Source organism: Carassius carassius, chromosome 50 (assembly GCF_963082965.1).
Source record: "Carassius carassius chromosome 50, fCarCar2.1, whole genome shotgun sequence".
Classification (NCBI taxonomy): Eukaryota; Metazoa; Chordata; class Actinopteri; order Cypriniformes; family Cyprinidae; genus Carassius; species Carassius carassius.
This window is the reverse complement of record NC_081804.1, coordinates 879900-893930: the sequence shown is the minus strand read 5'-3', so window position 1 is coordinate 893930 and position 14031 is coordinate 879900. Positions and strand designations below refer to the sequence as shown.

At 34.3% G+C, this 14031-nt stretch overlaps 1 protein-coding gene across 1 annotated transcript in view; it reads right to left on the bottom strand.

The window, feature by feature from the left end:
• Positions 1-1178: 1178 nt before the first annotated feature.
• The window catches only part of LOC132133301 (sodium- and chloride-dependent GABA transporter 2-like), a 28395-nt gene continuing 15542 nt past the window's right edge, over positions 1179-14031 (bottom strand). The window contains exons 2-14 of the mRNA XM_059546102.1: positions 12822-12956; positions 11818-11958; positions 11606-11693; positions 11273-11405; positions 10615-10749; positions 7222-7325; positions 6304-6428; positions 5302-5414; positions 4410-4547; positions 4209-4311; positions 4007-4107; positions 2722-2892; positions 1179-1894 (exon numbers count right to left, since the gene is read on the bottom strand). Coding sequence (XP_059402085.1) covers positions 1742-1894; positions 2722-2892; positions 4007-4107; positions 4209-4311; positions 4410-4547; positions 5302-5414; positions 6304-6428; positions 7222-7325; positions 10615-10749; positions 11273-11405; positions 11606-11693; positions 11818-11958; positions 12822-12956 — 1640 coding nt within the window. The 3' untranslated portion in view covers positions 1179-1741. The remainder of the gene's footprint in view (positions 1895-2721; positions 2893-4006; positions 4108-4208; positions 4312-4409; positions 4548-5301; positions 5415-6303; positions 6429-7221; positions 7326-10614; positions 10750-11272; positions 11406-11605; positions 11694-11817; positions 11959-12821; positions 12957-14031) is intronic.

The window sequence follows — 14031 nt, the reverse complement described above, 5'->3', positions numbered from 1 at the left end:
ATGCATACTGTAAATAGGTTTCAATTTGAGTGTTTTTATTAATATGGATGTGCTCATCATATATATATATATATATATATATATATATATATATATATATATATATATATATATATATATATATATATATATGTGTGTGTGTGTGTGTGTGTGTGTATTTGCATTAAGATTAATTCATTTAGCAGATACTTTTATCCTTTCTGTGCATTAGAGTAAACATAGGAATTGTCAAGAATTCACAACAAAATTTTACACTAGCATAAAATTAATAAAACCACTTAAATTAAAGTTGCAATTCAATGCAACAGCTATTGACCGCTATTGTCTGTAATTACAAATACTGGATTGAATAGTCCTCATAGCGGTTTCTTTTTATTGATGTAATGTACATGAGTAATAAGGTATATCTGGCTCAAATGTTACACATTTACAAGGTTGTGAAACCCAAATGCAACTGATGTGTACAGCTTATAAACACAAAGACTGCTTTCACAAGACTTCATATACATCAAGACAGCATGCACCAGTGAAAACAAGGAAGAGGATTTGTCCTTAATATGCATTCTGATTGATTTGTGCAGAAGTTAAAATTCCATAGCTTTATCATCACACAGCAGATTCGACATGACAGATGTACACTGCTCAAACAGTTTCACAATAAAAATACAAAAATCACAAATTATTTATATCCTAAAACATTCTCAAAGAAGTGCACAAAAACGATGACTGAACCTGTGTAACACAGAAACCTCAAAACAGTACCATATTCATGCATGCATCAGTTCTGTATCGTCTAAAACCTTCATAAGCATTTATAATAACTCATTCAAGATGGTTCTTGTATAAAACCCCACAGGCTTTGATGTGTTTACCATCAACATCCACAAAAAAACACAATTTTGCTTCCTTAGAAAGCAGATGCATTGATTGTTTGAACTGAAACAGTCCTTAAAGACCCTCCAGTTTCTGTTTCAGAAGGGCTTGATGGGGAAAAGACCCAGAAGGCTTTGGGTGCAGTTTATTATATACTAAAAGCACAAAATAGCACACAATACTGAGCATTATTAATGTTTAATTTAATGCAAGACACCCCAGGTGAATAAGGTAAAAACACCAACAAACAAACAAACCAACAACAACAACAAAAACGTTATAGATCACCATACTTAGTTGATTGATGAAGTGTTATGTTTAATCATGCAAATGAGGTATTATATGATCTGCATGCATTTCCAGAAGATTGGATGAAGCCAGGTTTAAAGTTCTCCTTTCATTTAGTTTTTAACGATGAGATTTTGGATGTATCTGTTTTAGTTTCTCCATGAATCAGAAAACACCGTCAACAGACTAAGAATAAATGATTTTTTTTTCAGGAATCAAGTGCTGTATAAAACCAGGTGAACGATATGAGAAAAAACCCTTTATAAAAACCTTCGATAGGAACACAACAGGCTGCTTAAGTGGAGAAACATCTCCTTTTGAGAAAATGGCTTTAATTGAAATCTCTAGATGTGCACGCTCCGAAAAAAAGGTACAAAAGTGCACCTTTTGAAAATCTACCGTTCCAGTGACAGAGCTTTTGTACCTTTTCTTCTGAGAGTGTATAATAAACTAAACACTGTATTGTAGATGTTTTTTGTAAATGAGAAGTAGCCCTTCTGTCTGTCTGTGGTAATGTTTTTGGCTGCCAGTTCTGTGTGAGGTATCACAGGATGGTTCAGAGGCACACACAGCGCTCCGTCTAACAGTGCGACTCCTTCTCGCTGACAGGGATGTACCCATCTTTGGTGGAGCGCAGAGCGTCGCCGTCGGCTGTGAAGATGGCCTGAAGCTTCTCCTGTTCTCGTCTGGTTTTGGGCAGGTCCTGCGAGGGAGTGATGAGCTTCTGGAAACGCTGAGGAGAGAAAGCAGAGAGCTTTGGAATAGCTTTCAAAGTGTGCATAACGTGATTTTTCTCAATGCATGTCAAAATATGTACAGTAGTATACAACCACAGCACACTATATCCCAAAATGCAATGCAATGCTCTTTTCTGATGTGAATAATGATACTAGATATAGTATAATATCTAAAAGAGATTTTCATATTTATTTCTTGATTCATTATTTGATCAGACTGCTAAAAGTTAAGATATGCGTTCTGAAAACAACAACAACGAAAAACACAACCTGTATAAGATGGTTTGATTGTTTCAATTAATCTTAAACTATATTATGTTGAATTACATGCAACAATCTGCATGGTTCGGTGGAACTGAAACTGAAATCAAATAATAGTTATTAAATAAATTAATACTACTGCTAATAATAATATTATCAAATAAAACAGTTTTTGAATAGTAATTTTTTAATAATTATTTATTTAAATAATATTTTTTTTTTTTAAAGAAGTCTCTTTTGTTCACCAAGCCTGCATTTATTTGATCTGAAATGCAGTAAAATTGTTATATTTTTACTATTTAAAATAACTGAAGATCATGTGACACTGAAGACTGGAGGAATGATGCTGAAAATACAGCTGTGCATCACAGAAATAAATTACAGTTTAACACAGATTCACACAGAAAACAGATATTTTATATAGTAAAATGATTTCACAATTTTCCTGCTTTTGCTGTAACAAATAAATGCAGGCTTGATGAGCAGAAGAGACTTCCTGCACACATGATCCAGGCTAAATGCTGCAGACTGACTCACATCAGACTGAGTTAGAGTCACTCACCTCTCTCAGTGAACCTTTGGCTGTGCTCAGTTTAGAAACGACCCACAGTGGGATGCAGAGCATGGAGGAGAGCGCCAGCAGCCAGCCGAGAGCGTAACCCCACCACGGGTACACATACTCGTTATTATACTTCAGAGGAGTGTATTTGATCAGCGAGAACGCAAACGTACCCTGTCACGACAAGCACAGGAGGAAACCATGTTACTGCAGTTGGTCTTAAAACTAAACTAAACCTTTCTACAAACGCATCAGCAGACGTCAGCATGAAGCCCAAGAACAACTGCAGATTAAACTTAAAGTTACTCCAAGTTTTGAGGGATTTCAAATTCGTTTGAAAAATGTATTTCAGTGTTTAAATCAGCAGAGGAAAGGAACGCCTTAAAACAATCTAAATTACTTGAGTGATTAATAATTAATTTGCATGGTAATTTTGGTATTCGATACTTATTGAATATTCATTTGTGTGTGTGTGTGTGAGAGAGAGAGAGTGTGTGTGTGTGTGTGAGTGAGTGTGTGTGTGTGTGTGTGTGTGCGCGCGAGTGTATGTGTGTGTGTGAGTGTGTGAGAGAGAGTGTGTGTGTGTGTGAGTGAGTGTGTGTGTGTGTGTGTGTGCGCGCGAGTGTATGTGTGTGTGTGAGTGTGTGAGAGAGAGTGTGTGTGTGTGTGCGCGAGTATGTGTGTGTGTGTGTGTGTGTGTGTGCGAGTGTATGTGTGTGTGTGTGTGTGAGTGTGTGAGAGAGAGTGTGTGTGTGTGTGCGCGAGTATGTGTGTGTGTGTGTGTGTGTGTGTGCGAGTGTATGTGTGTGTGTGAGTGTGTGAGAGAGAGTGTGTGTGTGTGTGTGCGCGAGTATGTGTGTGTGTGTGTGTGTGTGTGTGCGAGTGTATGTGTGTGTGTGTGTGTGTGAGTGTGTGTGATAGAGTGTGTGTGTGCGTGTGCGAGTATTTGTGTGTGTGTGTCTGTGTGTGTGTGCGAGTGTGTGTGTGTGTGTGTGAGTGTGTGTGAGAGAGTGTGTGTGTGTGTGTGTGTGTGTGTGTGTGAGTGTGTGTGAGAGAGTGTGTGTGTGTGTGTGTGTGTGTGTGTGAGTGTGTGTGAGAGAGTGTGTGTATAAGTGTGTGTGTAAGTGTGTGTGTGTGCGAGTGTGTGAGCGAGTGTGTGTGTGTGTGAGAGAGAGTGTGTGAGAGAGTATGTGTGTGTTTGGGAAAGTTATTTAAAGGTTACAAAAAATAAATAAACAAAAATCTAAATTTCTAAAAGTAAATAAAGTAAAGAATATAAATGACTCACAAAACACGTGGCTGGGGTGAAAAAGAGCCAGCAGTATTTAATATACGGCCCGGGACGGTAACCAATCATGTCCTCGATATTGTCATAGAACCGATTAGCACCTGAGAAACAACAAAGAAAAGCAAGGAAATTACAAAAAAAAGATAATTGCATTTGCATATTTTATCATGCATGTAATTTAATTTTAATAGTATATCCTCACCGTATATCCAAGCGATGCACACCGTTTCAAAAATAGCAACAAAGAGCAAACACATCCCACTGGCAGCGTAGTAATCAAACAGCTGGAAGACATACATTCCACCCTGACACACACACACACACACACACACAGTTCATTCCTAAATCTGCCAGTTCTATGAATCAGATTTCTGGATCAGAGTCAGATGAGACGCTGCAGTACCTCTGTGAGCATGATGAGACCCACGAGGAAGGACACGACGGCCACGACGAGGATGAGCAGCTCTCTGCGGTTCTTCCGACGAAAGAAAGTGGGGTACATGTCCACCGTAGCTGTGACCAGACTCTCCACACACACGAACTACAGCAGATCAGCAAAACCACAAAACCTACATCACTCATTTCTACTAGCTCAGCTTGGGCTTCATGTTACACGAGATGCAAACATTGTCAAGCCATGATTCAGGATTATGCACAAAATAAAATGTATTCCGTATTTTTTAAAATGTTTTTATTTTTTGCATTTTAATTGTTCAGCATTTGTTTTAATGATTTAATATATATTTATTTTAGCAATAAAAAAATTATAATTTCAATCAATTTTAATAAAACAATTTATTAAAAGTTTAGCATAAATTATATTTTCAGAGCCTTATTAAATCTGACCCTTCTTCATTCCCTTTTAATGGTTTAATCAAAATTTAGTACTAAAAAAGCATGTCTAATCAATTGAATACTTTAATCATTTAATAACATTTCTTTCAGACATTCTCTTTTATCTGTTTACATTTTTCTAGATTTGTGATTGAACAAAAATATATTATCAAATAAATTAATAAATGATTATATGTGTAACGAAGTGAAGGCATAAAACAGTAACAATGTAATTAATATTTTAAAATTTAATTATATATATATATATAATATATATAATTTTAGAGTGCTGCACAACAAAGGTTTACAAAATAAATGTGATATTGCTCAACAGTTCTTTAGTATTAATATTAGTGCTATTTATTTTGTTTATTTTTTGATGACTAGATTCTTCGATTCCATCTGTATTTTCTACATCACGGAAATCACAGGGCCCTAGAAATGCATGTGAAGACTCAAACCTGACTGTCCAAGCCCAGCAGAACAATCATGATGAAGAAGAAACAGGCCCACAGCGGAGAGACGGGCATCATGGACACTGCCCGCGGATACGCAATGAACGCCAAACCAGGACCTGAAAGAGGCCATGCAGATAAACAAGAGCAACATTAATACAGAAACTAGAAAATGTGTGCCAGAATTTATTACAGATTCTCTTTAATATGTTTTTTGTTTGGCTGAAGGTAAATATTCATCATATGGAGCACAAAAAAGAAAAATGAACCCACTGACATTTCAAGAACAAAACTGATTAAACAGACCTTGACTTATGAAAAGAAAAGAAAAAAGTCATTTACAAACAAACTTGACCTCAGACAAATGTGTGCACTGGGACAGAGGTTACAGTGTGTTTGTGAGCTAAAGGTCAATTATCTAAAAATAACCGACTGGAAAAATGTATGGTTTACTTAAAAAAAATTAAAAAAGAAATGCTAGTAAATTTCACACACAATTATAAATAAAGCATAAATTAAACATGCAATTTTGAAGCAGAAACACTAACATAATATTTTCTTTTAAAATGCATAAAAATTGAATTTTTTTACACAAATTTAATATAAATTAAATATTCTATCAATGTAAAATATCATTTAATTTAATTTAATTTATTATTTAAAATGATTATAAATATCATACATATTTTTAATAAAATTATCAATTTATTTACTTGATTAATTAAAATATTTCATAAATTGTTATATATATATATATATATATATATATATACACACATACTTTAATAATTTATATTATATGTTATACAATATGTATGTACTGTATATACTGTATATATATATATTTATAGTGCAGTGAACTTGAGTGGCATTGGTTTTAATGTGCTACATACAACAAATTACTTTTGGTGATTAACATAATTACATTATTTACAAAAACATATATAATAACTCAATTGATTTTTTATATATTTCAGTTAATTCTGTGATTGGTAAAGCTGCTCTCACCAGACTCGGCCACTTCTGAGATCGGGACGTTCTGTTCGTAAGACATGAAGCCGAGAATCGAGAAGATGGCAAAACCAGCGACAAAACTGGTTCCACTGTTCAAGAAACACAGAGCCAGAGAATCCCTAAAAACAGACGAACACGGAGACAAAGAGGCAGAATGATACTTTAAGAAACAATGAGAAAAACTGATGTGGGACTGATACTGCAACCAAATGATCATAATAAGTCAAATCTTTTAGTGAGTCAAATTATAATATTATAAAATATTACATATTAAAATTATTTTAGAACTTGCAAAGATTGACTTCAGGAGACCTTTATTAATCCTCCACACATTTATGATGGATGGATGCGCTTTATTGGCGTCCTTTTGGACCGTTGAAAAATAACACCCATTCACTGCCATTATAAAGCTTGTAAGAGCCAGGACATGTTTTAATATGACTCTGATTGGATTCGTCTGAAAGAAGAAAGTCATATGCACCTAGGATGGCTTGAGGGTGACTAAATCATGGGGTTATTTTCATTTTTGGGTGAACTATACCTTTAAGGACAACTATTGGATTGCATTTATTCCACCTTTAAAAGACTCAAAAAACTGTTTTAAATCGACTTGTTATTGTAGTAAATCAGATAAATAAGTGATAATAAAACAATCTCACTATTTACCAGTTATAATGCATTTGATTCTTCCAAATATTCATTCCTTAAAGCACTAAAAGATTCATAATTGAGCCAGTAAGGAACCAGAATCCTGAATGATTCCCAAATCAAATACACATAATGAATTCCTGAAAGTGAGAAAGTGAGTGACGTGTGGCCAAGTATGGTAACACATACTCTGAATTTGTGCTCTGCATTTATCCGATCCAAGTGCACACACACACACATACACGTTTTTGACCATTTTCTCACCTGTAGCAGTTGTTGTTGTATTTATTGTAGCTTCCGAGTGCAGTGAGGCAACCTAAACAGATGGCATACGAGAAGAAGATCTGCGTGCCTGCATCCATCCACACCTGAAACCAGAAAAATACCATCACAGCTCTAAAATACTGAGCATTTTGGATTCTTATGATTGTTTATTATGGTTTCATTTTAGCTGATTATTTAACCTCCATGACATCAAAGATCACAAACACAACGTAGGCTACAGCAGAGCATGTCAAAAGTTTAGTGACTGTGACGTATTTAGCAGTTAAAAAACTCATTTGGCTTTAGGTAATAAGCTTGAATGGACAAGATGAAAGACTGGAGCTGTCGTAGGATTCCTAGAGCTTGTGTAACCTCTTGTTTAATAGCCTTAAATGCCTGAAACAGGTTTATACATGATCTGCGACAAACAGTAGTTTTCCTATTAGCCTGTCAATCAAACGCTCATCATGAATCACAGTGGTTTCTGTTTTTTGTCGATTCATGTTGATTTAAAAACCAAATTGCACCCATGATGCTCATGTTTTTGAAGCATTCAATTATTGATTTCACAAACTTCACATAGCTGTTCACATAAACCCACAATATTTTGTTGAGCTGGCCTCATTTTGTACTTCTGAGATGAACTGACATCAACACATCAATTGTTATCTCTCAAATCCAACCAAAATGCTCATACTGACCAAAAGGAGACTTTATATGAGGTTGAAATCATTAAAAACCATTAAATATCTTTGAACACTTTAGAGAAAATGGCTTATGAATGCTGCTTTTCTAGCTCAAGGTTTCATTCAGTTTCTCATCCGTATACATTTAAGACCAGAAGATGCCAAAACAAGATGTCAATTGCATGTCAATTCATGTTGGTATTTATAGAAACTGATGACTGATTTTCAAGTTTCTGGAGCATTAGATCACTCATCTGATCAACCTCGTCCAACCGTTTTCCTTGTGAGCTGAAGGTTTAGTGAAATCTGGCTTTGCTTTTATCTAAGATCAAGAGATGTCAAAACAGCAATCATTATCATTAAAATCCAAACAAAAAATCCTTACTTTGTCTACTTGTTCATATAAACCCATTAGAATTTACCTAAAGTTCCTACTTCAGAGAGTGAAAGTAAACACAACCAATGCTATCTCTCAAATCAAATCAAAAATTTCAAACTTTCTCTAGATTCTTACGTAAACCCAATAGATTTAGTTGAACCGGCCTCATTTGATTACGTCTGAGATAAAATAACATCAACACAACCAATGCAATCTCTCAAATCCATCCAAGAACCCCAAACTTCATCTAACTTCTAAGATGAAATAACATCAACACAACCAATGCTCTCTCTTAAATCAAACCAAAAGTGCCACATTTTTGTCTAGCTATTCATCTACACCCATAAGTTATTTCTTTTACTTGTATTTTTTTCTGGCCCCACTTTAATACTTCTGAGATAAAACAATGTCAACACAAACAATGCTATCTCTCAAATCCATCCAAGAACCACAAACTTCATTTAACTGTTTGCCTAAATCCTTAAGGTTTTATTGAATTGGCCTCATTTTTACACTTCTGAGATGAAATGAGATCAACACAACCAATACTCTCTCTTAAATCCAACCAAAAGTGCCAAATATTTTACCAGCTATTCATCTACACCCATAAGTTGTGGCCTGTTCTCAGATATCACGTGGGTTTGTGTGGTCTTCCAGTGACACTGTTGTAAAAGTCGGAACAAATGTCAAACGCACAGATGGACACAATCAAAGAAGTACAGAAAACAAAGTTTCCCTGCTCCTGATCACGACTAAAGCACCTGGGTAGACAAATCGCAGGATCTTTCGACTTGAGATATGGTGTGAAAATCACTTACTTGTGTTACAGCGGAATTACCAAAACATAACCCCAAACTCAATATTCACACTGAACACAAATACGATTTTTCAAAACCAACTTTTGGGACTGACTGTCCACACTATCATTTCACAAGTGTTGAAGTTTACTAAAATTAAATGTAAATAATATATTAAAGTAGCTAAATTAAAAATCTTTATATCTATAACACATATGTATATATTTATAGAACAGTTCTTTCTGGTAATTGAATCTGATTGGCTGAGAGGAGTAATAACATAACATAGTATTCCTGTAGCTCAGGTGGTAGAGCATTATGTTAACAAGCGCAAGGTTGGGGGTTCGAATCCTGGGGAACACATGATAGGAGAAAATTGTTAGCCTGAATGCAATGTAATTCGCGTTGGATAAAAGTGTCTGCTAAATGCATAATTTTAAATTAAATTAAATTTAAATTCTTCAGCCTTTTCACGATTTGTATCACTCCACTTGACGTATTACTCAAAGTGAGTGTGTTATGACAGATGCCCAAATCAACAGTCTGTTTGACGTCTGTTTGAAAATTTGCTTCAAGGTTTTTGGAGATGTGAGCTCCAGGGCATCAGCGTTATACACGTGTATAAAGTTATCATTTATTTTGGGTAAATCTAACCGACAGTCTTTGGCCTCATTAATTTATTATTTGTTCCAGAGCACACAGTTTTGTCTGAGAGCAAAATCTCATCACATTATATTTTATATAACTTTAATGCTGTATATCAGAGTGCTGCCTTTGTGCTTCTGATTGAATTCCCTAACAGCTTTTATGATGGCTGTTGCTGTTGTTTATTAAATATTATAATTCAATAAATAATATTTTATATAATTAATAATAGTATTTATTATTAAGAAACAGTGTGTGTGTGTTTGTGATGGTAATTTTAGTTACATTGTTCCGTGATAAGACTGGTTTTCTGAGTACGTCCACACTGAAGTATTTTTTTATTGAAAGACACTGAAACAGGTTTTTTTTTTAAAAAAAAAAGGAGGTTATTTTTACTTTCAACAATAGCTTGTAAGACTCAGTTAACAAATGCAGCGAGAAGCGCTGTCCTCAGAAATCACATTTAACCGATGAAAGGATAATTTGACAAAGATATCGCTTTCCTCAGGGGACATTCAAACTCGTGTTTTATTGTGAATATGAGATTGAGCTGAAGAATGAATGCTGTATCAGATGCAGGTAATCACACTCGCTCAGTCCATCTCTCTCTCATCATACTCTATAACAGAGTGAGATTTTAATGAAGCAACTCAACCTTCCTTCATTACTAAAGTTCTAAAGTGACGTTTTGAATTAGTAACTGTTCTTGAGATGTTTCCGTCGTTGTTTCTTATTCATTTACACATTTGTTCCTGTCGAACTGTTGTATATACTCAACATCTCACATTTGTAGCTGTGCAATATGACTGTATATCAGCACAAATATGATTACCTACGGCCGAACCACAACCGTGCCAATATTCAGCTGAAAAGCTAATTACGATACCTGCGGGTCTGCTAATCGCCCCAGGTCGGGATAAAGGTAGTACTTGATCCCACGGGATGCTCCTGGCAGGGTTACCCCTCGGATCAGTAAAATCAGCAGCATAACATATGGGAAGGTCGCAGTGAAGTACACCACCTGTTGCATGACAGGAACACAGCGTGAGGCTAAACGCTAACATGTGTTTGGATATTTATCATGATGCAATTTAATAAAAGCAAATAAGATTTACACAAAAAAACATATTTAGAAATACTTTTAATATTTATTTTAAAATAACAAGATGTACACAAAATGTACACAATAATTATTAAAAAAGGGGATTAAAATATATTAAATATTAAAATACAAAAATTGTATTTCAAATTTAAATAGACAGTTGTTCATAATACAATTTTACAAAATTAAATCTAGATGATTGTCGATTTTGGAAATGATACTTGGCATAATAACCCCCTTTGTCATTCAGCCAATCAGAGACAGTTCAATCAATCAATCAATCAATGCCATCAATCAACTGTTGATCAAAACAGTCAAATATAGATAGATTAGTCTATCACTATTACCGTTTTTCTCAAAAAAAAAAAAATTGCATTGTGATTCAAGGTATTTCAAAGGACACCCATGTAATCTTACATTTTAATGAACTGATCTCATGTACCTTGCCGGTGGATTTGACGCCTTTCCAAATGCAGAAATAACAGAGAACCCAGGCCAGCAACAGACAGAGGACCAGATCCCAGTGCAGCGTTCCTATCTCCTCAATCCCAGACGAGATCCGCAAAACTCTGCGTCTACAGAGAGACAGAAACGACACATCAGCTGCAGCCTCTATTAGTTCGCTAGAGAAGTTTCCAGATAATGTGACATCAACGTGGGGTTTTATCGCCATGTTTGAGGAGTCAGATATGTTGCTTTTCAATGAAGGTTTTTTATTCATTCGACAAACTCAATGAACAGTGAAAATTGACAGGAAGATACTAATAAAACGTACTCCCAAAACTCGATCACGGGCGATGTTGCGTTCTCTAGGTGACTTTGGTCAATGGATTCATTTCGTCTTTGAAATTCTATGCAGGATTCTGAAAAACAACAGGAATCTCTGGGTTATATATACAGTAGAATCTATTGAGCCAATGGTAATGCACTATAATACTAACCATGAGCACATAAAGCTGCAGATTTCTGAACTGATGGTGTTCTCACCTGTGTTCCAGGTGTTGTTGCAGGAGGACCACGGCAGGATCCAGGAGAAGGAGAAGGACAGGTAAAATATTCCCCAGGCCAAAACGATTATATAGTAGAAGTTCAGCAGAGCCACAATGACCTGAGTGGCGTATCCGATCCCTACAGATCCGATTACACCACAGTTTGTGTCAAAACGGAGAAAATGCAATGACATCATGTTCTTCACTTCACTTTACTCTGCAGAAAAGGTCCCAATGATGTCACTTCATGATTACCACCTTGTCATTAATTAATTAATTAATTTATAAATAGAATCGAAATCAGTTTTGTTGCTGTAAACGCCAAAAAAAAAAATTATTATAAAAACTATTAAAAACTGAAATTCGGTTAATCTAATATACCATAACATAAAAATTGGATGATAATTTTAACTTTAAAACTTTTTATTTTTTAACTAGTCGTAAAACTTAAAAAAATCGAAATGAAAATCAGAACTGTTGAAAAAAGTTGAAGAATTACAACTAACAAAAATAAAAAAGATGAATAAAAATAAATTAAAGCTAAATAGAAATATTAAAATAAATATAAAAATAAAACTAATAAAAATGACAAATGCACATAACTTACATTTAAATGAACTGAAAATATAAAAATACAAATAAAAAATATTAATAAATGCTATAACAGTATACAAACGATATTAAAATAACACTGATTTCTGCACATATATAACATGTTGGGGTATTTAAATTATTTTTTTAATTAATAAAACGTCTATTAACTGAACATTATGTGAAAACTATAATATTGTTAATTACAAAAAAAGCAGTACAAAACAAAACAACAAAAACATGGGATTTGTGCCTGTATCGCATTAAAAAACTAATATTTTTTGTTCTCTGTACAGGTGGTTCCTGTGCATTTATATAATAAAAACACACTGGTCGTGTCGTATTGAAATGTTTTTAATTTTCTCATACATTTAAAGGTCAGAATAACCAACATCATTCATGTTGCTTCACCTTCGAACAGCGGGCTGATCTTCCTCCAGCATGTGATTCCTCCCTCGCTGGTGAACTGACCCAGAGAAATCTCCAGGAAAAACACGGGAATACCGCAGGTGAAGAGGAAGATCAGGTAGGGAATGAAAAATGCACCTGGAAGAAAAAATTCACTCAGGAGAAACATCTGAGAAGCTGCAGACTTCAGCAGAAGTTAGAGATGTTTCCAAAGGCCCAACCGTCTATGTATGGACACACACTACAGACTGATCAAACAACAGCTGTGACCTTTAACCTCTGAATGGCTGGATCAATGTGTTTCACAAACACCTGACAAACGCTAAACACATTCGGATTCTGTGTCTATTCTTATCAAATCCTCAACTTTTGCCGCCCAGCTGGATCCTCTAAAGCAAGTTTTTTATTTATTATTTTATTTTTTATAAGTAAATAATACAAATAAGATTAATCTAACAAATAACTATATAAATAAAAATATTTAATTTAAATTAAAACAAGACCAAAATGAATAAAAACAAATAATTAAATTGATACATTTCATTAAAATGATTACAAATGTATTTAAATAAATGCATTAATACGTCTGATTACAATTGATTGACTAATAAAAATACATAAAAAAAGTATTTAAATGAATGATATATTTATTAATATAAAGTTTTTAATAAATAAATAAATAGATAAATAAATCTAACAGTACAACTGTGAGTAGAAAACATGTTGTAACCACTGAAACACAAGATCAGACTAATGAAATAAATCTGATTAAATGATTAAAATAATTAAAATAAATAAATAATAAATGAATACATTCGATAAATAAGTCAATAAATAATAGATTTATTAAAATAAATATTTTGATTAAATTTATTTAAATTTGATTTAATTAAATAATACATCTAATAGTAACTTAGTCAGTAGAAAATATATATTTTGCACATGTTTATAATATAACCTCTCTCACAATGTTAAGTCCAGACACTCCCACATTCTGTGTGTGCTTCTTCAGCTGAGGAATGTGAGCTAGCCGTGTGTTAATGAGGTTATACTCCAGGGCGAGGGCTGCTCTGAGGTCAAATATCTGCACCACTGGACTAAAGTTGACTGGCTCTCACTGAAACTCACTGGTTTACCTGCTGAACTTCTGGAGAGTCACGAGAGCTGAGAGAGACCAACCTTTTCATGACACTTTAACTGATTTTATATATAT